This window comes from Dama dama, chromosome 11, assembly GCF_033118175.1.
Source record: "Dama dama isolate Ldn47 chromosome 11, ASM3311817v1, whole genome shotgun sequence".
NCBI lineage: Eukaryota > Metazoa > Chordata > Mammalia > Artiodactyla > Cervidae > Dama > Dama dama.
In genome coordinates this window covers 23108834-23134734 of record NC_083691.1, presented here as the reverse complement: position 1 = coordinate 23134734, position 25901 = coordinate 23108834, and the positions used below count along the sequence as shown (strand labels likewise).

Sequence of the window (25901 nt, the reverse complement as noted above, 5' to 3'; positions counted from 1 at the left end):
AAATGGATGATTCTTTGTAGCTTTCCACAATAATTTATCTTTTCCTAGTACTTGGCAGTGTATAAAGTGCGTTTAAGTACAGTTTGTTTTAAAATAAAGATTGTTTAATCTTTACAATATTCCCTTAACAACCTTCCTTGGTGGCTTGGATGGTAAAGAATCTGCCTGCAATGAGGGAGACCTGGGTTCAATCCCTGGGTTGGGAAGATCCCCTGGAAAAGGGAACAGCTACCCACTCCAGTATTCTGGCCTGGAGAATTCCATGGACTGTACAGTCTGTGGGGTTGCACAGAGTCGGACATAACTGAGCAGCTTTCATTTTCACTTTACAACCAAGGGAAAGAGGAATTACTGTTATTTTTGTTTTTTTGCAATGGTGAGGGATAATGATGTTTGGACCTTTCTCAAGCTCACACAGTGCTTGGGCCACACTCAGTTCTCTCTGAATTCAAATACTCAGTTGTTTTTACTCAACATCAAATCTCAGTAAATTATCTGTAGTCATTGCCAGGTTGATTATTGGTAGTCATTTTCATCTGAAATTTAACGTAGCTTATTGGAAAAACTTGTCTGGAGCACTGCTGAACATCTGGATAATACACTCACCTAATGTTTCTTTTCTATTTTAGATCATTATGTATTTCTGCTTATATGATAATACATATCACTTATGACTGACTTTGCTTTGGTAATCATAAGACCTTAGTAAAAAGCCGTTACATTTTTCAAGTTAGATTGAAAATTTTTTTCTGCTCGTGAAAATCAGTTTGCTTTTTCTTGCCCATTTTTCAGGTTACTCTAAAAGCTGGGATGTCTGTAGCCAGTTAGGACAATCAGAAGGTTACCAGGACCTGGCCACTCGGCAAGAGCTCATGGCTTTTGCTCTGACACACTGCCCTCCCAGCAGCATTGAGCTTCTTCTGGCTGCCAGCAGCTCTCTGAAGACAGAAGTAAGTCTCCCAATAAAGTAAATCTTGAACTGTATCAAGTGTATTTTGTTGGGTCTGTGGATCTTGGGTTTGTGCTCTTTTTTTTTTTTTTTTTTTTTTAGTAATATGAAAGTTTTAATTTATGGAAAAGATAGTTTGTTACTTACAAACTATGAAAAGGGATTTGAAGATATTAGGCTATAAAATAGTGTTGTTGGCTTTATTCCAGTAAAGAAAGGCTACAGGTATGAGAAATATGAGAATAGTATAGGAAAGAAATTATTGAATATAATGGGGAACGCTAGTATTGTCAAGAACAAAATATATAAGAAGAGGTCCTGTGTAGTATACTGGAAATCATGTGAGTTAAAATCATGTGAGTGGTGGCACCATCCCCTTAGAAACTGTTTGGAAATAGCAGGGTGGGGCTTTGGTTGGAGAGAAACTTAGTTTCCTAAAATTCACAGGCTAGATCTGCCTCGGGGATGGTACGCCAGTTGTGAAACACACATGGATTCTGAAATTCACATTTTCAACTCCTGGTCATTCATTACATTGTATATCAGGTTTTCCACAGTTAATTCCGCTCCTGAAACCATGGTTGCATCCTTGGGAGGGTGTTCATGAAGCCCTGAAGTAAGCCTGTTACCACTAGGAGATAGCATTTTTTGTTTTTTTTTTTTCCCCTCAAAAGAATGCTTTTTAAATTTCAAGTCTACATTGTAAAACGAGGCAAATTTAAAAACAATTTTATTCTAATATATAGTGTTCTTTTGCAGATTCTTTATCAAAGAGTGAATTTTCAAATCCATCCAGAAGGAGGGGAGAGTATCAATATGTCACCATTGATGAGTAAAGCACTGCAGGAGGTGAGTCTGGGTGAGAGGGAGGAGGAGTTTGAAAGGTGCTTGTGAGAGGAATGAAACAGTTACCTCACACTGTGTGTGTGGTGTGTGTAGACTGTTCTTGTAAGCTTTGTGTGTCTGTGTGAAGTATAGCATTCATATCATTCAGTCGCTCAGTTGTGTACGACTCTTGGCGACCCCAAGGACTGCAGCACGCCAGGCCTCCCTGTCCATCACCAACTCCCGGATTCATATGGAGAAATATATAAAACAAAAATGTCCATCTTAATAAAGTATCATAAAGAAAACATGCACGAACCCATCACACAGATGAAGAAACAGCTCATGACAAGCCTTCCCCTGCACACCCTCCTAACTCTTTGCTGTCCCAGAGTGGTAGTTTAATTTTACCTGTTTTTGCACTGTATAGAAATAATTGCATTCAGTATTACATTTGTGAGGTTTATCCGTGCTATTGTAAGTATTGCAGGTGATTCATTGTTACTGCTGTATAGAGATTAATTGCAATACGCATACATTCCAGTTTATCCTTTCTAATACTGACTGACACTGGTTTATTTTCAATTTTGGTACTGAAATAATGCTATATCATCATTCTGTAGTGTTCCTAGTGCACATGTACAGACTTGGAGGTGTGTGTATTAAGATAAGTGAGTTTGTTCAACCTCAGTTGATAATCCCTGATGATTCTTTTGAATGGTTTTACCCATTGCACACTCAGCAGCCGTGTCTGGGATTGCCATTTGCTCCCATCCAGGTAGTGCCAACTCCTTTGCATGGATAGTTGTCGAAACTTTACCTCTTAAATGTTTTGAGATACCTGTTTATGATTTTGATTTGCATTTTTCTGGTTGCTAGTGAGATGAACTTACCTCAGGAGGGAGCCTCTTTTGTGAGGTTCCTTGTTCAATTCCCTTGTCCATTTTCTGTTGAATTTTAGTCCTTTTTCCCTTTCCTCATTGAAATTCTTATGAATAAAATTCATCTGGATTCATTAAGTATTAATATGTATGAGTCTCAGGAGAGCTGGTCCTAGGAAAGGAAGGAGGAGGTATGTACTCACCAATACCTTTTCAGCTGTTCAACCTTTGCTCCCTGGAATTTAGCTTCTTATGACTATTTCTAGCAACACAGAAGTGGCATTTTTTTTTTAGGTCAAAAGCAGTAGGTAGTCTAACTAGATAAATTAAGAGATGATAATTGTCTTTATAGATTGGTTTCCACAGGATTCCTTTAAATGGTAAGCTTCACTTTTAAAGTGTAAAATGTCATTTATTTTCCTAGCAACTATTTTAGAAGACATCTGTTGTGATAAGTGAGCTATATCTTAGCTCCTTTTTTTGTTTTTATGTACTTTTTGTGTTTTGTTTGCTTTATATTTCCATATGTTGATTCACAATTTTTAAAGGCCATACTTTGTTTATAGGTATTATAATGTTGACTACATTCCTGGTGCTATACAATCTATCTTTGTAGCTTATTTATTTTATACCTAATGGTTTTTAATCTCTTAATCCATTACCTCTGGTTTGCTCCCCCCCCACCTTGCCTTTCCTCACTCATAACCACTAATTTGTTCTCTGTACCTATAACTCTGTTTCCTTTTGTTATATTCACTAGTATGTTGTATTTTTTATATTCCACATATAAGTGATATCATACAGTATTTGTCTTTCTCTGTCTGACATTTAATTTAACACAGCACCTTCCAAGTTCATCCATGTTATTGCAAATGGCAAAATTTCATTCTTTTTTATGGCTGAGTACTATCCATTGTGTGTTTACACCACATCTTTATAAATTGACTGTAACCATCTTGTCAAATTCATTTGTAGTTGTATACCTTGTAGTTCTTTTAGAAGTCTGGTTCAAAGCTTCATCTGTGGAGTCTATTGATAGAGTTAGGGCAAGAATATTTAGCTTTTGCCTACAGTCAAATATACACAATTACCTCATTTCCATAATTCATTCTTTTATATTAAACTTCTGTTTGGCAGCCATTTATTGAATACACATGTGTATACCCAGTTCAGTACCAAGTGATCTCAGGATCTCAAAAACATTTGTAAGGTGACTTTTGGCCCTTAAGGATTTTTCTTCTCTTCCTCCTACAAATGGTAACTACAAGACAGCAGTGATTGATAGAATTTTCTACAGTGAGGGAAATACTCTATATATCTACATTGTCCAGTATGGCAGCAACTAGTCACATATAGCTGCTGAGTATGTGAAATATGGGTAGTGCAACTAAGGAATCAAAATTTAAATTTTGTTTAACTTTATTTAAGTTAATTTTACTAGCCACATAAGGTTGCTGGGTACCCGAGTGGAACTCATGGTTCTGGAAGGTGAGATACTCAGAAGAGGATGGTGTTCCACCATCAGTGCTGCAGAGGACTTTGTTTGTTTGTTTCTGTGGTTGCACTGCCTTTGAATTGAAGTCACAGCATTTTCCCGGGGCCTAGAGTGATGGGGATACTTTCCTCCTTTGGTATGTTTTGACTTGTATTGATTAGAAACTATTCAGTTTTCCCTTCCTGGATCTGAAAGCACATTAAATTCTATGGTGTTTTCTCCAGGGGATTCAGAACAGATCTTATATTAGAGATTTGGTAGATTTTACTATTTCTCAAGGTCCAGCTGAAGACTTGCTTTTCACGAGATCTTTATCCCAGTTTTTGTACCTTTTGATCCTCTGATCTTTCCCCACTTGTTCAGCTACATCTCTCACTGTTGCTCCAGCCTTCTCTCTTTTCATGCCTTCCAGACATGTGCTGTGTTCCAGTCATGCTGAACTTACCCTGTTCTCTGAGTAGGCTCGCTCACAGCTTTGGTGTTATTTAGAGTTCTCTCTGAAGCTCCAGAACTTTGGCTACCTGATGCGAAGAGCCGACTCCTTGAAAAAGACCCTGATGCTGGGAAAGATTGAAGGCTGGAGGAGATTGGGATGACAGAGGATGAGATGGTTGGATGGCATTACTGAATCAGTGGACATGAGTTTAAGCAAAGTTCAGGAGATAGTGAAGGACAGGGAAGCCTGGCGTGGTCCATGAGGTCGCAGAGGGTAGGACATGACTGAGTGAACAACAGCCGCCTGTACTGCCCTTCTTGCATTGTTTCTGGTCATCTTGCTGCCCTCTTGATCTCACCTAAGCTGTCGTCATCTTTATCAAGTTTTCCTTGAGTCCTCATCGTTCCCTCTTCTGTATCCCCCAAACATCTCGTAGCATTGTGTCAGCACATGTGTGGTGCGGTTTGGCGTGTATGGTGACTGGAAGGGTGTCATTTACCTTTGGTGCTCTCTCCAGAGAGTGCTCACCACGGAGTGAATGCCTACTGAATGCTTAATACAGCTGCATTGGAAACTCCCACTGCAGAAAGATCAGTGTGTGGTAAAAATGGATTAGAAAATAAAACTAGAAGGAATTTCCAGCTAGATGCATGTGTGTGATCTGGATGCTGTTGAGGACCTGTTGTGTTTTGGCCATGTAAGGGGAGTATCATTTCTCTGTTCAGTGTAGACTGCGCCGTGTTTCTGCTGAGTTCAGCTCCATAAGCTTATTCTGAAATCCCCACAGCCTCCTTCATAAAACACACGAGAAGCCTTTTGCGACCTTTGGGTTTTCCACTTTCTGCTTCTCTGATGAATTAGGAAGTGTCGGCCGGGCTCCTTGGTGGCCTCTCTGGAGCAGGGCATGCTGTGTCTCCACAGGGCACATGCTGACCCATTCAGTGTCCTCAGTATCTGCGGGAGACTGCCAGCAGTGCTTCACAGGACCCACTTTGCGAGAAAGAGGAATTCTTCCAAAATGATTCTTGTATTTTTTTTTTTTTTAGCGCCTTAAAAGCTTTCCTGTCTTCCTTTCTCCTCTTTCAGCAAGCTGTAATATTAATAGATCTAGATCTGACGAAGTGCTAATCCAAACCCTCAAACAAACACATCATGTCTATGATTCATGAGGCACATTTCAGAATATTATAGCTACTATTTTTAGGTTAAAATACAGTGCTTAGCTGTAAGATGCCGTGTGTTACACATTAACAGTAAATGTAATAACCACATTAAATTAAACTTATAAATGAGAGCTGACTGTATATGTAATCTGCTTAATGCCCAAAACTTTCATTACTCAGTTGTGAAAATGATGATTTTTACTTACATATCAAGCAAAGTAAAGATGTAACTGCTGTGCAGTTGCATTTGTGTTACAAGTGGAGCCTACAAGTTTGAAGATATTGGCTGTTGTTCTCAAGAACAAGATATTTGTTTTTAAATAAAATGCATAATTTGTGAGTAACAACCAAAATTAGAGTTTCCAGCTTCTTATTAATGTTGATTATTATGTTTTTTAGATGTAATAATATTCCACCACTTAAAACGTATTAACATTTTGTTTAGCTAGGGTTAGTTTTATCAGTTAGCCAATAGTGTTTTCCCCAGATAAATCTAATTAGAGTTGGAAATGGATTATATACAAGGTTCCCATTAAAAAATCATTTCACTGTGGGAAATCCTGTTATGAACATTTTAAGTGGCTACAGATTTATAAGACTGGACTAAGTAATGTTTAGAACTGGAGGCATGCGCTTGGCATAGAGCTGTTTTGAATGTATAAAAGGATTATTTAGAAATATTGAAATAAATTTCTGACAGTTGTATTTCAGTACCATGGACAACTCTTTCTTTTCCCCCCTTCACCAGTTAATGGGCATTTGGTTTGTACTTTTTAGCTATAATGAATAATGTTGCTATGAACATTTGTATACAAGTCTTTGTATGAAAATATGTTTTGATTTGTTGTGTAGATATCTGGGAGTGGAACTGAAGCATTGTATGGTGTATATGCTTTAAATATTGGAAGACATTGCCAAATTGTTTTTCAGAGTGGCTGCACCAGGAATTATTAAGTTTTCCCTTTCTTCACATCTTTGCTAATACTTAACTCCTGACTGGCTTTTTGTTAAAGCCCTTTTTATGAATGTGTGTGGCATCTCCTTATCCTTTGGGTATGTGTTTCCAAATAAGTAATGATAATGAGCATCTTTTCATGGGCTTTCTTGCCATTTCTATACCTTCTTTGGTGAAATGGCTATAAATATTTTCCCAATTTTTTTTTAACTATTATGTCAACTCCTTATTAAGTCGTAAGAGTTTTTGTTGTTGTTTTTAAACTCTTGGATACAAGTTGTTGTTGGATGTGTGATTTGAAAAGATTGTTCTCTCAGTGTGTGATTTGACTTTTTACTTTCTTAACAGTGCCTTTTGAAGTGCAGAACCTTTTAATGTTGCTCAAGTCCACTTTATTAACCTTTTCTTTTATTGCTTGCGTTTTTGGTGTTCTATCAAAGAAATCTGTGCCTAGCTCAAACCTGTGAAGATTTACACTTGTGCTTTTTCCTAAGAGTTTTACAGTTTTAGCTTTTATATTTATTGAGAGGTAGTAATGAGCCACTTTTTGTATGCGACAAATACAGGGTTGAGGAAAATCCACATGCAGAATGATCAGTTTAGAATTTTATCTCCTGTTATATACAAAAATGAACTTGATAGGATTTCTTTAATGTGATCTTATTCTTTCTTAAAGGATTTTAAATCTCACGTTGCACAAAGGCACAAATTAATATTTTAAAGTTTAAACTGATTTCATCTGAAATAGGTTTGTATCACAATTATTACCTTAGTAATTTTCTTTTTTCCAGATGTTTTAGATTTTTGGTTTTCGAGCTCATGTTATATTTCCTGAACCATCTGCCCTTGTCATTACTTACAGATCATTTATGTCATAGCGTGATAGTGGTTATTGGATGCATGTGCCATGATTATTTATCTTTTTCTTTGCTTTTGGGCGTTTGGATTGTGCCCAGTCTTCCTTTATTTTAGACTGAACTTCACTGAGCATTTTATGTACATATCTTTGCATATTCTTGCTAGTATTGCCCTGGGATATAATGGAAAATATGGGTTTCTAAGACAGATAATTTCCTGTTTCTTGTGGTACATCCTCCATAACTTTGTTTAAGTGCTGATTAAAAAATGAAAAAGAAAATAAAAATATACTAAATATACCTCTATTTTTCCTAAATACAGTTCTCTTAATCTGGATCCAAGAATGCTAGAAGATTCAAGAAGGGTTCAGTCCCTAAAGCCCCTGAAATAGTGTGTCAAATCGGGTGTGTCTGTTTGTGACTTAGTGTGTTCATGTATGTACACACACATGAGTGCATTCAGTTTTGCATTCAGTTTTCCAGGGAAGGCACTTACAGCTTGCCTAAGAAATGTGTAGGGGGCCGGGACTTCCAAAGATGATAACATCTAAATTGTAGCCTGGTATTTTAATTAGCAGATGAACTGAAGCAGAGTCAAACTTTAGAGTGATTAGTACTCATGGGGTTTTCTTCTCCTGCGTCTTCTGACAAATAATTCCAGAAGCAGCATCACCAGTAGTAAGCATTCCATTCTTAATATTTTGAGTTCAGGATGCAGTTTGCTCTAAGTATCGGGCTTCCCCAGTGGCTCAAGTAGTAAAGAATCTACCTGCAGTGCAGGAGACACGAGTTTGACCCCTGGGTTGGAAAGATACTCTGGAGGAGGAAATGGCAACCCACTCAAGTATTTTTGCCTGGATAATCCCATGGACAGAGGATACAGTCCATGGGGTTGTAGTGTCAGACATGACTGAGCACATGCATGCATGGCATGACATGATGAAATGTTAGGTGAAGGAAAGTACTTTTGATTATTTAAAGATATGTTGGAAGAGAAAGGGTAGTGGCTTAGCTCAGTTTGAGCTGTTTGTGATCCTTAGTCTCTGGGTACCATCAGCTCAGTTTGTACTTGACAAACCAGTTTCTTAGAAATTAACCCTCAGATTACCAGACACCAGAGGGATAGGGAGTCCTGGCATGCTGTAGTCCATGAGTCACAAAGAGCCAGACATGACTTGTTGGCTGAGTGAACAACAACAATACCAGACACCAGAGAAAGCAACTCCTGCGTAGGTTAACTATAGTAACTGATGAACAAGAATTGTTTCTGTAAACCAAACTTGACATGTGGAACTGTTCTTCTTGTGAACCTGTTTGGTAATGTTGTCTATTGTAGGACTTGAAAAATATTACCAGTGCCTATGAAGTTAACCTTTGAGCTATGTAACACTTGATGCTAATGAGGTTTCATGTTAAATTTTATGCTGGGAGTTGTTGACTTGGTTTGGGAGATTAATCTATTTCTGCTGTTATACACTCTAAATTAATTAGCAATATGCGACTATGAATATAAAAACTGCCAGTAGTAATCATTTCAGGAGTAAATTTTCCTAACCTCTTTTTTCTTTCCCTATTACATGAAGTTGAAATAAAAATATTTTCCTCATTAATGACTCTGGTTACAGTATAATCTTGGTAGACTGCCCCCCAATTAAATGCTCCTTCTGCAGTCTAAGTGAGCCTTTTATTTTGCTTTCTCTTTTGTAATTCTTATAAGGGAGGGATCTCTTACAGAAAACCCTTTTGTCATGTACATTTCTGTGCATTGAAATTTCATTTACTTTTCAGTTTCAGATGTTTAAGTTTTTTATATTGAGTTAGCCAATCCATATGAACAGAGTAAAATTTAGGTTTATTTTATGAAATGGTATAATTGTCTTATAGCCTATATTTGTTGATATTTTTCAGTGAATTTGATTTTCCCCTGAATGAAGTTATTTCATACTTAAGTGCCATATTTCTTATCATGTTTATATTTTTTAGTTTCTATACTTGGATTAGTTGATAACATTCAAATCATTCCATAACCCTCTCGAGTAAGGAGATTCTAAAGATGAACCAGAATTGAAAATGTGACATGAAATCTTACCTGAATAACAGTTAGTTGCTGTAGGCATAACATATTAGATTTAGAAAATGTTTCTTCAAGCATAGGTACAGTAAAATCAGACTTCTTATTCATATCTATAGTACAAGCTATACTTCAGTAATTTTTGTATACCCTGAGCATGTAGTAATCAACAAACATTGTCGCTGCCTTTGAAAAGCTACTGTCTAGTTGAGAAGACAGAAAAATCATCATTGTGGCAAGTACATTAAAAATAGGCATGTAATGTGATAAGTGAGAAGGAGAAGAGTAACTTCTTGACAGGATTTTACTGACAGCAAATATACCACATTTCAAGGAAGATGTAGAATTTCTTTGTGACCTTGGAGCAGGAAAAGACTTCATACCAAAAAAAAAAAAAATACTAATTATAGATAAGTTTAAAAGCTGATAAATTGAACTAATTTAGAAGTGTAAAAACTTCTTTTAATCAAGACATCATTAAGATAATAAAATATAATCTGCAAAATAATAGAAAATGTTCATAATTCATATATCTAATAAGGGCTATGGATCCAAAATATACAAAGAAAAACCAAAAAACTGCAATGAATAAGAAAGACAGACAACCAAAAGAAGAATGGGCAGAAGATTTGATCAGGCACTTGAAGATCATCCACTTCTTTTTTTATGGTTGGATTCAGAATCCTTGAATTTGTCTGTTTATCTGACTTACCTCAGTCCCTTTTCATCTTTAGAAGAAACGAATAAAAGTATAAACTTAAAAATGCATTTCAGATTCAAATATACCTAATGGAAACCTCTTCTAGTCCCAGTTCAGTTCAGTCGCTCAGTCGTGTCCGACTCTTTGCGACCCCATGAATCGCAGCACGCCAGGCCTGCCTGTCAATCACAAACTCCCGGAGTTTACTCAAACTCATGCCCATCGAGTCGGTGATGTCATCCAGCCATCTTATCCTCTGTCATCCCCTTCTCCTCCTGCCCCCAATCCCTCCCAGCATGAGGGTCTTTTCCAACGAGTCAACTCTTCTAGTCCCAGTATCACTGCCTTAATTCAGTTCCCGATTATTTTATCTTTTTAATTTTTTTTTTTTTTTGGCCACGCAAGGCAGCTTGCAGGATCTTATTCCCTAAACTGATCTTGGGTGGCCTCGGGCTGCAGCTGCTTGGAACAGGGCTTGGGTTCCCAGGCAGAGACGGGCTAGGTCGCAGTGGTAAAGCCACCCGGTCCTAGCCACTAAGCCAATGGTCAGTGTCAAGGGCCCTGACGCTTCGGCTTTGCAGAAAAGAATTGCCACAAAGACAGAAGGTAGTGAAGCAAGCAAAGTATTTATTAGGAGTAAAAAGAGTACATTACCTGTGGATAGACACAGGCAGACTCAGAGGGAGAGTCCCTGAGTTGCTGAGTCATGCCTTTATAGTAGTTTGAATTACTTTCATGGGGGCATTTCTTCCGGGTTTCCTTTGGCCAGTCATTGTGATTTGCCTGCTTCACAGTCCTTACTTGGTTTATCTCGGGATCCTCCCATGTGGGCACCTGCATCTCTTTACCAAGATGGAGTCTAGGAATATCCCATGACATGACTCCCCTTTGGCCTCCAAGGAGCCTTTTCTGCCCACATGTGGTCAGGGAGGTCTTCTGATTCCAGGAATGAGAAATGTGTGTTCTGTGCAGGATCCAGCCTCCTCCCTTTATTCCCCTGCTTTTTGTCTTGGAATTTCCATCAGTAGAGAATGAATCTCCAATTACTTTACCCTGGGTTGGGGGGTGGGGGGTAGTCCCATCTGCCTCCTGCCTCATGACCAAGGATTAAACCCAGGCCCTTGGCAGTGAAAGCACAGAGTCCTAACTTCTGGACCATCAGGGAATTCCCCGAGTCCCTGATTATTTTAATTTTGGACTAATTCACCAATCTCCTAGTGGCTTCCTGCTCCTGGAATAAGATTTCTAAAACACACATCTTGTTATGTTAACTCCTTTTGTTTAAAGCCTCTCAGGGGTGTCATGTTGTTCAGGTGATGATGGAGGTGCTTTGGTGTGGTCAGTAGGTCTCTTGCTGGTCTTGCCTCTGCCTACCTTTGATCTTCATGTGTCCCGACCTTCATCTTTGTGTATTCTTTTCATTGTGTATACGTTCATTGAATCAACTCAAGTTTCCTCCAATATTCCATGTTGTTTCATGTCTCTTATTTCCATAAGTCTACCAGGAAGATCCCCTGGAGGAGGGAAAGGCTACCCACCTCCAGTATTCTGGCCTGGAGGATTCCATGGACTGTATAGTCCATGGGGTCGCAAAGAGTAGGACACGACTGAGCGAATTTCACTTTCACTTTTCACCTGAAATCGTGGGGGCTTCTCTGGTAGCTCAGTGTTAAATAATCCACCTACCAATGCAGGAGACACAGGTTTGATCCTTGGGTTGGGAAGATCCCCCTGCAGAAGGAAATGGCAGCCCACTCCAATATTCTTGCTTGGGAAATCCCTTGGACAGAGGAGCCTGGCAGGGTATAATCCATGGGGTCCAAAGAGTGCGTCACAACTTAGTGACTAAACAACCTGAGATCATCACCATTTCTTCTTCAGAAGCCTGAAATTCTTTCCTGCTGAAATATTACTTCTTCTGTGATGCTTTCTATGATGGTGCCTCTAGGCAGAGGACAGTGATTTGTCTGTATCTCTGCCTCCCTTTGTAGTTTCTGGAGCTCAGAGGCTCCCAAGGGCAGAGGCTGTGTCCTTCTTGTTTTTTTCACCTTATTGACTAATATAATACAGTGTGACATCAAATAGGAGTCACTCAGTGAGTATTTGCTGAATAGGGGAATGAATTCTGATTGGTTTCTGTTTTTTTTTTTTTTCCAGGTATAAAATCTAACATAAATTGAGATGCTTACTATATTGTATACTTACATATGTACACACATATTTATATCTATATCTCTGTGTCTATATATATATATATACACACATACATAGAGGGAAGGAGAGAGAGAATGTCTAGTTACTGCAAATTCCTTCTGAGATTTATTTCTGACAAAGAGCTTTTTCTGGCAGTGTTATTCAGAGAGGGATATGTGTGTGTGTATAGTACTAGTTCTACTCAATGCAGAGTTACTGGGGGCAAAAGCTTAGAAGCAGGATGAAGCAGAATGTACTTGAATCCAAAGCTTTCAGTAGCCCAGATAGATGAACACACTCAATGACGAGCTGTCCAGGGTAAGCAGGCCCTGTGCCCACGATGCAGGGAGGGGGTTAGCAGTACCATCTACACTACTGCCTAATAGTGGAAGCTTCTTGGCCGGGGTCCTGACCCTGTTAGAAAAGAGGAGCCTCTGGAGTGCAGGAGCCGGACTCAGCTTTTTTTCCTTCTGTTAAGTCCAATGTGGTGAGCTGACTGTGCTATACCAAAGTGAAGAAGAAATGAGCCTCCTGCCATCTTCTCAAATAGTGAAGAAATTAAGGAAAGACTTATAGTAATGCTGCCATTGAAACAACTGTGTGTGTGTGTATGTTCCCTCGCAGTGTTTATGCCCAGTATACACATAACGGGCCTTGTAAAGCCCTGACACATTTCAAGCTTTCATGACGTGGCAGCTATCATTATGATTACTCTTGGAGGGAGATTTGTGTTTTTTTCTATGTTGGTCTTTCTACTTGTCTTTTCAGATGTGTTGATAATGAGCTTCAGTCTTCCATTCTGTCTCCTTAACCCCTCCCCTCCAGCCCCCATAGGCATGCAGAGAGAGGCATGCAGAAAAGTGACTTTTCTAATTGCTGACATTGAGAAGAACTGAGAATATAAGCTTTAGCCTCCCTGGGTTTCCTCTTCATTTTGCCTGTCAGTAGAAAGGGTACATGCGTGCATGTGTGCTAGGTCGCTTCACTGGCTCAGTCGTGTCTGACTCTTTGCGACCCCATGGCCTGTAGCCCACCAGGCTCCTCTGTTTATGGGATTCTCCAGGCAAGAATACTGGAGTGGGTTGCCACGCCCTCCTCCAGGGGATCTTTCTGACCCAGGGATTGAACCCATATCTCTTAGGTCTCCTGCATTGGCAGGTCAGTTCTTTACCACTAGTGTTACCTAGGAAGCCCAGAAAGGGTACATTCAGTTCTAGTTTTTGTTCCTTGAGGTTAAATACATGTGGGCTAGTTTATTTACTTGTTCATTTAGGCACTAAGTCTTTACAGTCCAGTGTTTTACACTGACAGCACGCCCCTGTTCGGAGCAACTGCATCCCCAGAGTGCAGTCACCCCGTATATCTGCCGGCTGCCAGGTTGGACAGCACAGGTTTGGGCAGTTCTGGAAGTTTGTTTGACTCCAATTTCCACCACTGGGCTGCTATGATTATTTTGCTCAGATGTTTGTTCTGTAGACTCAACTCCTCCTTGGAAAAGTGACTCCCAAGATGTAGACTCACAGAAAGATTTTAGCCTCATTGTGACTGGAGATTTAAGCCAAAGTCACCATCTACTGCAGAATAAAAATGATGTTGCTGATCTTTCAGATCAAAAATATATTTTCTTTTTTTAAAAAAATCAATCAGTGTTCAGCTGTAAGCAACAGAAAGCATATCAATCAGTGTTCAGCTGTAAGCAACAGAAAGCATTCTAGCTTTTATAAGTAGAAGGGGACTTTTTTTTTTATTTTAATGAGAATTGGAGTCTTACACAATCATTCAGAGGTCTGGAGAAGCAGGCTTTGGTGTATTTTTAGAGTAACTATAAGAACAATACTGAGGAGGTTAACTGCTGCGGGAGCGGAAATCTGCCACAAGAAGTTGGGGAATTTGAAAGCCCCTCCTTATCAACTGTCTCCGGTGCTGCACGGACCCTGCCAGGATAACAGGGCAGCAGAATGGTAGTCCACACTGTCCTTCACTGTGAAGCTGGGGTCTGGGCACTGGTACGTGTATCACCACTACTGCAGAAGAGCAGCTAGGATGACCAGGAAAAATGGAAAAAGGAAAAAAAAAGTGTATTTTCCACAAGAAAAGCACAGTAATAACAAAAGTACAGTCTCTACTGTAGTTTCACTGTGCATATTCTACACAGTGGGTGCATCTGTTTGAGGAAAACTAGGTCATGTGAGGAATGTCAGCCCTAGGGAGTCTGGGAAACGTAGTCTTTAGCTTCTCAGCTTCTAGCAACACAGCCTGGGAGGTGTCCGGAACTGAGTTGAGTGAAGCAAGCTGCAGTATCTGCTGCAAAATCTGAAACCCAGGAGAAGTGCTGGTCTATTTTGGGCACCTAAACCCCTAGCAGTTGTTTTTGACATGGTTGCCCTTATATACAATCAGTTTAACATGAGTATTTTCTTCCTTGGCATATCATCTGTGTTGTTTTCATAATTAAATTATAATTTATAGTGCATTGAGTTGATAGTTTATACCTTTCCCAAAGTCCAGAAAGCTTATAGGAAACACGAGTTTAAAATTTTTTTTAGAAAATTAAGATATATTTGACATATTACACTATATAAGTTTAAGGTACATAATATATTGATACATTAATATTTTAATATAATTGCCATTGTAGCATTAACTGACACCTCTGTTGCATCATGTAATTATCATTTCTCCTAGTGTTGGGATACAACTTTTTTTTTTTCTCATTAAAAGAATAGAAAATCTTTTGAGAAAAGTTAACCAACTGCCCAGTGAGGAAATTGTAAGTATCAGTTAATGCAGCTTAAATACATTTCATTTTAGTACTAAGAATAAAATTAAAATGGTTTTCTAGAAATTATAAGTATAGCAACATGATGTAATCATTTTCTTTTACTGCTATGACATATTACTCTCATTTAGCAGCTTTGAAACAATGCAAGTTCTTATAATTCCCATAGGACAGAAACCTGGCAGGCTTGGGTAGGTTTCTGCTTAGGATCTCAGCCAAAGTCAGGGTGCCCACAGGACTCTGTTTTCTGGAGGCTCTGGAGGAGAATCAGTGCTCATTCATGTTGTTGGTAGTGTTAGTTGCTCAGTCATGTCCGATTCTTTGCGACCCTGTGGGCTGTAACCTGCCAGGCTCCCGTGTCCGTGGAATTCTCTAAGCAAGAATACTGGAGTGGGTTGCCATTCCCTTTTCTAATTCATGTTGTTGACAGAATTTAATTCCTTGTGTTTGCAGGACTGAGGTCCTCATTGCCTTGCTGTCTGTCTCCTCCAGTTTCTTTTCACCTTCTAGATGCTTCTCACATTCTTTAACTCTTGTCTGCCTCTCTCCATTTGCAAAGCCAGCAATGATGTGCTTTACGTCTCTCCTGCCTCTTCTCCCAGGGCATCTCTCTGTGACCCTAGGTGGGAAGGGTTCTCTGCTTAAAAGGCTCATGTGATTAGGTTAGTTCTGCTCAGATAATTCAGGATTTATCTTCTCACCTCAAGGTTTGTGTCCTTAATCATATCTGCCAAGGTCTTTTGCCATCTAATGTAATATATTTGCAGATTCTAGGGATTAGGATGCAGGTATTTTAGGGGGCCATAATTCTACCCACCATATATGGAGGCTGTCAAGTTGGTCTAAAATGGTGAATTTCTCCTAAGTGTGTGTTGTGATGATATCTTGGTAATTATTGAGTGGTTCCATGATTTATCATTTTTTATTACTCAAATAACACATTAATGAATGATGTGATGTAGACCCAAATAGTCAAACTAAACTCTCCTATTAGTGGCAAGAAAGTTGTTAAAATTGCAAGACTAGACCTTAATTTTTCTTTCCTTTTACTAGAATACTACAGAAATGGTAAGTAGAAGTAGATACTAAACCAAAGGCTGGGTTTTCATAGAACAAATTTACCTTTCTTTGATCAAAAGCAGCTGTGGTCACTGTCATTTCTATTTAAACAAATGTCTATATATTGGCATTTTTCTCCCCATGAAACTTCTTGGGTTAGTACATGGGGAGTTGGAATTGTGGCTGATTGCTTTGAGATTGGCAGGAGGTACCACATTAGAAACCTTTTAAATGCTATTAATCATCCACTTGTTTAGATGAAAAACAAAATGCCTTTCAGTATGTAAAGGTGGATCATTAGAATCTTCTACCTTTGTCTGGGTCACAGTAGCATTGTTGAAGTGAATAATTTTATTTCTTAATCTAAACCATAAATAGTTTAAAATGTCAAACAAACATGAGTATCTCATCAGAGGATATTAGATTAGTAAAAAAAAAAATTAAGAACCCACTATTTGCTTTATAAGTACTTCGAAAAGAGATTCTGTGACTAATGCATTAAGATGTATTTTCCTTAACTGAATTTTCTTTTGTAAATGATTCAAGGAGTACAGTATGCTAATATTGCTTTCACATTTTTGTTGTTGTTGTTATTGGTAAAGATGGATTTTTAAATCTGTTTAATTTCATGTCTGATAACTCCAAGTAGTCACATTATCACTCTTTGCTCTGTTCTCTTCTTTTCACTCTTGCCATTTTCTCTCTCTTTTTTTTTTTTTTTTTAAACACAGGATGAAGTATGTGTCCCAGGCAGCAACTCAGCCGACCTGTTCCACTGGACCACGGCTACCACCATGAAAGTCCTCTCCAACACCACCACCACCACCAAGGCAGTGCTGCAGGCCGTCAGCGATGGGCAGTGGTGGAAGAAGTCTTTGACTTATCTACGACCCCTTCAAGTGAGTGGTGCACTCTGTTTTCCTAAAGCAGTTGGGGTGGTTTATATCAGCTCATTAGCATGTTCTTCATTTGGATTCAGTATTACTTTATCTTCTTTAGATTATTAATCTCCTAAGAAATCTAGGCCTCCCATCGGATATGGAATGAATAATTGATTTTATAGACTGTAATTTGCTACCATACTATCCTTGCAGAATACATCAATATAGATTTAAGTAACGTTGTTTTATATGTCCGAATTGAAGTTTACTGAGATGAAAAGGAAAATGATGTTTATCAAGGCTTTCTCTCTTTTGCTCTGTTTCTGTAGGGCAGTAATGGAAGAGAAGCACTAGGATCCAGTCTGGGGGCTGTCTTAGTTCTCTCCAGCTTCTGTGACAAAAATATTTTAGACTGGGTGACTTAAACAACAAATTATTTCTCACAGTGCTAGAAACTGGAGGTCCAAGATCAAGGCCCTGGAGAATTTAGTGTTTGATGCAGGCCTGCTTCCTGGTTCATAAAACGCCTTCTGTTTGCTGTGTCCTCACGTGGTAGAAGGGGGGTGAGGGGCTTTTCTGGGATCTCCTTTTTTATAAAGGCACTAATCTCATTTCCCAGCGCTCTGCCATCATGACTTAATCACCTACCAAAGGCCCCACTTCTTAACACTATTACACAGGAATTAGGATTTCAACATATGAGTTTGGGGTGAGGGTGGGGCACAAACATTCAGTCTTAAGTGGGGCCTCTAGGTAAAGAGAACGTTTTAACCGATTCTTTCATGTTTCTGCAAGTAGAGGTCAGGACAAGCGTTGAGGTTGCTTTCTGTGACATCTTAGCCCACTGTGTCCCTGTTGTCTTCCCTGCATCCTCATGCTGCTTTCCATCCTTTAGCCACACACTGGAAAACTAACAAGAAAAAGAAGCATGGGCCTTTTTATAAAGGTACCCCAAACACTTGAGTATCTCATTCATTCATTCTGCAAATACTTACCAGGCATGTTCCATGTGTCAGATGTTGTGCTCATCGCTGGAAATAGAGTGGGGAAACTCTTCAGTCTGATTTCCTTCCCTTGGGTCCCCTGTGTCTCAGTGGGGGCAAAAAAGAAACCAACAGATAAAATATTTGTATGATAATGAGATGGCAGGTGGTGATGAGAACTATGCAGAGAACTTAAGCAAGGTAGTGGAATAGTGAGTGATACTGGAGGAGTGAAGTTCTGATTGCAACAGGGGAGTTAGTTTCTCAGAAGAGGAATCACTCTGAGCAGAAACCTGTGTGAGCCAAGCAGACAAGTGCATTTTGAAGAAAGAGCCTGATGTCTTTTTAGAAGAGAAAGGAGATCAAGGTAAGGGAGAGCAGCATGATGAGTGGGAAGATGGCTGGAAATGAGATTGGAGAGATGGTGAAGAGACCCACCATGTAAAGCCTTCCATAGATGGTGAAGAGAACTACAGATCTGCTTCTCAGCAACACAGAGTTGTTTGAAAATTCAGACAATGCAGTCGTGTGATCCAAGGTTACTTTTCATACGTCTGTTTAACTGCTGTGTGGAGAGTCATCAGTAGTGAAACAAAAGATGGATCTCTCTTCAGGGCTCCAGCTGAGAGATGTTGATGGCTTAGATTAGGGTAGCCGTGAGGGACATGAGAAGTGTTTGGTTTGAGGGTGTACCTTGGTGGACCTGCTGGTGGTCTGAACGTGGGGTATGCGGGAGAGAGAATGGGGGATAATCACCCAGGAGAAACCACTTACTGATGGGCTGTGGGCTTGACTTTGGATGAAGTCTGTGCATCTTATCACTGCATACCATCATCCTGGATTTTGATTAGGGTTATTTTCTGTCTCACCTGTTGGGGCTTTTTGAGAGTTCATGTCTTAGAGTTGGACCATTAAATAAAGCAGGCTGAATGCTGAAGAATTAATGCTTTTGAACTGTTGTGTTGGAGAAAACTCTTGTGAGTCCCTCGGACTGCAAGAAGACCAAACTAGTCAATCCTAAAGGAGATCAGTCCTGAATATTCATTGGAAGGACTCATGCTGAAGCTCCAATACTTTGGCCACCTGATGTGAAGAGCTGACTCATTAGAAAAGATTGTGATGCTGGGAAAGATTGAAGATAGGAGGAGGAGTCTGCAGAGGATGAGATGGTTGGATGGCATCACTGACTTGATGGACATGAGTTTGAGCATGCTCCGGGAGATAGTGAAGGACAGGGAAGCTTGGCATGCTACAGTCCATGGGGTTGCAAAGAGTCGGACATGACTGAGCTAATGAACAACAACAATGTCTTAGATAAAGTGTTTAGCACTGTGCCTGGTATATAGTTTTCTCTGAAGAAAGTATTTTAACATCATTTGCAGCAGCAGCTTGATTGTTTCCTAGGCTGTGCTTGCCCTAAGTAAGTGCTCCATGAACTTCGGAGGATTGGGTAAATGTCTTCTTCTTGGCTCTTCCAATAAGGGGCTTTACAGTCTTGTTTGAGGAGAGCAAAGCATAAAGATAATTAACCATAGTAAGGATACTAAAATATTGCTAATGAAGAATACTGAAGACCAGTCTAATAAAGGTGTTCGTGTGGGTTGTAGTTGTGGGAGAGATGGGGCTGGTGAAGGGAGCCCAGTCTTACCTTGCCTCCATCTGCTGTGGTTTCAGCAGGTGTGGTCTGTGGCGGGTCTGGGAGGAGAGGTGGGCAGTCAGCATGGACCATTACCCTTGTAACAGAAGGAAGGCATAGAGGCCAGTAGAATGGACAAAGTAGTTGCATGGAGTGTTAGCCTTTAATGGTAATTAGCGTTTAGTGAATTTGAATGTTATTCTGTGTAGTTTAGATTTGATACTGCTGACTGCATTATTCAGAGCTACTAAAGGTTTTTTGGAGCAAGTGAACAGGATGTACAGAATGATGTTTTAGAAAGTTTATCCTGACTGTTGTGTAGAAAACTGGCCATGTGTGTAACACCGATTGCTTCAGTGTTTCTGATTCAGTGATGTCAAAGTGACCAGAAAAATTAAAAAGCACTTCAGGGTGAGGTTGAAGCGCTGCCCTTAGAACGTGGTGATGATTCTTAATATTCTCCGCTGGGTTTCGGTGTTGCTCTGATACACTCTCTTCAGCTCACACAATACACGTTGATCTGTTTCTCCTAAAATCTGTTTGTTCTTTCTTCCTTCCTTTCCTCCTCCACCTCCCCTCCCAACTCTCTTTCTTTTATCCACTGATCTTCACTTTGTTCTGTTTAGGGTCAAGAATTTGGTGGTGGTTATCAAATTGGAACCAGAGCCAATGAAGGCCTAGAAAAACAAGGCTGTCATCCTTTTTATGAATCTGTCATCTCCAATCCCTTTGTTGTAGAGGTAAGGGCAGTGTGCCTAAGAACATAGATTTAACTATCATGGTGGTTGTGAGCATTTTACTACAAACAAAATATGCAGTTTTTTGAAATGTACTTCTTGTCTTCATACTCATGTTTTGCATTGGTTTTATGTGATTTGTTACAACATGTTATGAGACTAAAATCTGTTTTACAATTTTACGTGGAATAATATGCTTTAGTAAGTGAGAAGCTATAATTCAAGTTATGAGAAGATAAAAATCCTATCATTATCTTTTCTAAGAATATCTTCATAGAGAAAAAGCCATCCCATCAAATGATGTCATTACTTCTCTTGTCTAGTCTGAAGTGACCTATGACACCTATCAGCATATCCCGGTAGAAAGCCTTGCAGAAGTGTTGCTGAGAACTGGGAAACTGGCAGAAACTAAAACCGAAGGGGAAGAAGTATTTCCGACAACAGAAGGTATGAAAGGTTCTAGTTCCTTGACTGTGTAACTCAGAATAATAGGTGATTCTGTATGAATGAATGAGAGTTTGGAAAACCAGTAACATTTTCAATAATTTTGAATAGCTTAACTTGACATCATCATTCATACATTTATTTATTCATTGATTTAAGTCATTTATTGAGTACCTACTATTTTCTGGATACTTGTAATATTGAGGATTTAAAAGGATAAATGAGATACAATTCCTATTTAGGGTGCTAATCATGTAAAGTGATTCTTATAGGAAATGATACAGAATAATGAATTCAATAGATGCTACTTTCTTTCCTGGTTTTATGGGTTAATCAAGAACTCTTATGTACCTGTTTCATGAACTATAGATGTGTATTTCGTCTTAAGAATTTTCTGCATGGTGCCATATCATTCCATGTGAAATTTTTTGAAAAGAATGAAAATGTATGCAGTTGACCAAAGACCACTTGCCATTTGTACTTTTTTCTTCCTCCTTACTTCTTTTCAAGATTCCAGGGTAATTGCCTTGACTATTTTTATTTTTCAATTTTCCCTCTCCTTCTGCTTTGCCAGCCTTAGTAGGTACTTCAGAACTTAAAGACAACTGGGGTTCCAGCTATCTTGTCTATATTCCAGGTATCTGTAAGGAGTAAAGAAGGGAAAAACAGTTTTCTTGGCAGTCTTGTCCAGGACTTCCACTTCCTTATAACCTATAACTGCTAATGAGCCTGGGTGATGCTGTGTTTTAATGGAACACATTGCAGTGTGGAGTAAAACTTGGAAAAATGTACGTGGGGAATAGAACTGCCATGTTCCTGGAAACCTGATGCTATAACTTATTTTTAGATCATCCTTTCTTTCAATCATTATTTATATGCAGTTGGAAAGAGAGGAAGCAAATACTCTGCAGAGCCTGGGATACTGGAGGTTTTTACAAAGTTATTGTTTTTCTTCAGTTCTGAGATGCATATCATGATCTATAGTTTCTCTGCCTTGTTCTTCAGTCGTTAAGTCAAGTCCAACTCTTTGTGACCCCTGGACTGCAGCATGCCAGGCTTTCCTTGTCCTTCACTGTCTCCTGGAGTTTGCTCAAATTCATGTCCATTGAGTTGGTGAGGCCATCCAACCATCTCATCCTTTCTTGGCCCCTTCTCCTCCTGCTCCCAATCTTTCCCAGTATTGGGGTCTTTTACAATGAGTTGGCTCTTTGCATCAGGTAGCCTAAGTATTGGTGCTTCAGCATCAGTTCTTCCAGCGAATATTCATAGTTGATTTCCTTTAGGACTGACTGGTTTGATCTCCTTGCTGTCCAGGGACTCTCAAGAATCTTCTCCAACACCACAGTTTGAAAGCCTCAAATCTTTAGCACTCAGCCTTCTTTATGGTCCAACTCTTACATCCATACATGACTACTGGAAAAACCACAGCTCTGACTAGACGAGCCTTTGTCAGCAAAGTGCTCTCTCTGCTTTTTAATAAGCCGTCTAGGTTTGCCATAGCTTTCCTTCCAAAGAGCAAGCATCTTTTAATTTCATGGCTGCAGTTACCAGATGTGGAAACTTTGGAGCCCCAGAAAATAAAGTCTGTCACTGCTTCTACTTTTTCCCCTTCTACTTGCCGTGAAGTGATGGGACCAGATGCCATGAGCTTAATTTTTTGAATGTTGAGTTTTAAGCCAGCTTTTTTACTCTCCTCTTTCACCTTCATCAGGAGGGTCTTTAGGTTCCTCCTTGCTTTTCTGAAATTAATGTTCAAGTCATAGTTGATGGTACATTCATGTTTCTTTTTTGCCTCCAAGAAGCTATTGCTAAATCATGACACATCTTACAAGTGATATTGAATATATTTTAAGAGTATAGTTACATTGCTGCTTCCCCTTTTAATTATTTATTACTTCTTTCTTTTCTTCAAAAATATTGTAATACATTACTCATGAATTAAATTATGATTGATTATTGGAATAGCTTATACAGGTAAAATCTAAGGCCCTAAGAAAATACTGGTTAGATATGGAAATACCATCTGTTAATTGCTGTAATAAAGGACTGAATTAATAACCAGGAATTTGGAAACATTGACTTACGTAATATCTTAACACATTATCGATTAGAGCATTTTGCAGAACCTAAGGCCTGTGACCAGCAATTTGCTGTGTAAGTGAATACTGAAACACTCTGGTCAATAACATTTGGGTAACAAAAGATATATTAATACATCTCCAGTCAAGAATATGTTAATTTATGATTTAGCTTATGACATATGTGTGTGTATTTGCATACTTCTCTTTCAGAAAAAGGTGAGAGAATGGAACCACGTGCTAAAGATTTGAAAGATGACTGTGTCCTTGGAGAGACTCTGTCACACTGTTTTCTCAGTTTATTAAAGCTTCTGCTGTTTTTCAGAGCTGTTTTTGGAGGAAGGTGGAGAGTACTTGAGAATAAGGTCTTGGTGGGGCACAGCTTTCTAGATTATTTGGCCTCCCGCTTTCATGGGGTTCTTAAAGTACCTGACCATCTTTGTGGTAGCTGGTAACTAAATGATGAGGCCTCAGAATGATCTAGAAGCATAAAGCAAATAGATTTTTGTGGAGGAGCCATGTGGATTGGGGGGTAACACACTTAATGATGAATCGGGGATCCCCTTCTGTTCCCTTTCTCACCATGTGTACATCACTCATTGAAGCATTGGTCCTTGAGCCACCTACTGTCCTTGTACCTGGAGTATAACTTTCAATTATAACTCGAAGTTGGTGATACCTTTTGACTACTTTCATCGAATTCTGCCTTCCCCTACTCCCTGCCTCTGGTAACCACAAATCTAATCTCTTTTTCTGTGAGATTTTTTCTGAAGTGTAATTGACCTACAGAATTGTTAGTTCCTGGTATATAGCATTGTGATGTGATATTTCCATATGTTACAAAATGGTCATGTTTGGTTTCTCTTGAGGATGGTAATATATTTGAGACAGATATCATTAGCTATTTTATAGTATCAAATATTTGTTAGAAACTCAACAGATTTGATGAATGATATAGGTTAAATGACCTAAATTAAAAATTATAGAAATGTGACTCCTGACTTTGGTTCAGAAGTAGGTCATGATACAAATTAAACTTCCCAACACGATCTGACTTTTCAGAATTTTTTAATAAAGTTGATGAAAAGGTTTTTTATGGAGACTAGCTGAAGAAAATTGATCATTATTTATTTAGCTAAATGAATGATTTAATGGCTAATGATTTCTAAATCAATAATATGGGCAGCTTTCCTCTGTGAATTCCATTCTGGAATTAAATTTATCATAGATTGCTTTCCAGAGGCACTTATTTTGCAGAGAATTAGTGCTTGGAGGCTTAGGCATAGATTTCATCTGATTTTGGCTGTATTACGTGTCTAGAAAATGCAGTGTATTTTCTGCAAGGTTAGAAAATAAGCTTTGCAAATTAAATTCATACACAGTGCTAAATGTAAGACAGGTCTTTATTATTATTATTATTATTTTAATAAATACATGTGTCTTAAATGGTAATGAAAAATCACTGTGATACAGTCTATAGCCAGCAAGATATCTGGTGGATCCCATCCTATTGAAACCCTGTGGTTTCTGGTCTACTTCAGATCTTCGTTGATAATTTTGTCATATGTAGCTTCACATGGCTCACAGATTCAAGGTCTGAGAAGCTTCCTGTATGTGGGGGTTTGAATTGAGCCTCAGTGAGGGCTTATGAGAAAGTTGGGATGGGGTCAAGTGTGGGCAATTAAGATGTGTCTCCCCTTTCCCCTCCTCCCTTCTCTCCCCTCTCATCTCCCCCTCAAGCCCCCCCACCCCAAGTTGGTTTCCTTCAATAATTCAGTTGTTAGTCAGGAGGGGTTCTGGGTCAGCACTTGAGTTGTAGGGATTAATGAGCTGTGATCTGGCTGTGGGAGAAAAAGATGCCACAAACAGTTGCGTTAAGGATCAGGGAAGAGATATGATCCCTTTCCTTTCAACCTGGGGACATAGGAGATGCTGGTGTACCTGACACTAGTGATGGTGGCCTTTCCCATCTTGGAGCAGCAGGGAGGTCACAGGCTTTGTGTGGCTGGAAACTCAGCTGCCTGAGTGATGGAGAAGAGCTGCATGTATACTTGTCCACAGGGAACCCCATTTGGGAAGTAACTGTTGGGGAGCTTGAGCATTTGACCCTGTTTTCAGAAGGATTTTCCCCCCCTTTTCTTCCGTAAATATTTTATTAAGGAAAATTTCAAATGCGTAGAAAAGTCAAGAAAATTCTACAGTGAACCTCCCATATACTCTCCACCTAGATTTCAACAATTAATATTTTACTACACTTGCTCTAGTCCTCCCACCAAATACAGCTTCTTTCTCTGACACATTTCAGAGTTGTAGGCATTGTTACTCTTTGCCTCTTGACATGCACTGTGTGTACCTCTAACTAGTCAATATTTCTTACTTTTTTATTTTACAAGTTTTATTATTTATTTTTTTCGTTTATAAACAATGAAATGCAAAAATCCTAAGTGTAGACATAAGACTGTGAGTTTTGACAAGCACAGCCCCTGTGTAACCCTGACTCCTTTCAAGATGCAGAACATTACTGTCACCCCAGAAAGTCGATGCCTCTTTCCTGAAAACACCCAACCCACAACTCCTAATTGGGACTGACAGATGTTCAGTTTTTCCCCTGCTGTAGATGAGTTTTGACTGTTCTAGAATTCATTCAGTGGAATCATACACGATATATTCTTTTCTGTGAAACTTAAGATTTATTGCTTCTATCAGTAGGTTTTTTTCTATTCTTTCTTTCTTTCTTTTTTTTTTTTTTAATAACTGAAAAGTATTCCGCTGTATGACT

The 25901-nt window shown here is 39.1% G+C and overlaps 1 protein-coding gene across 1 annotated transcript in view; it reads left to right on the top strand.

The window, feature by feature from the left end:
- The window catches only part of NBAS (NBAS subunit of NRZ tethering complex), a 308496-nt gene that overhangs the window by 160844 nt on the left and 121751 nt on the right, over positions 1 to 25901 (top strand). The window contains exons 34-38 of the mRNA XM_061154831.1: positions 793 to 950; positions 1709 to 1798; positions 17095 to 17262; positions 20490 to 20603; positions 20924 to 21047. Coding sequence (XP_061010814.1) covers positions 793 to 950; positions 1709 to 1798; positions 17095 to 17262; positions 20490 to 20603; positions 20924 to 21047 — 654 coding nt within the window. The remainder of the gene's footprint in view (positions 1 to 792; positions 951 to 1708; positions 1799 to 17094; positions 17263 to 20489; positions 20604 to 20923; positions 21048 to 25901) is intronic.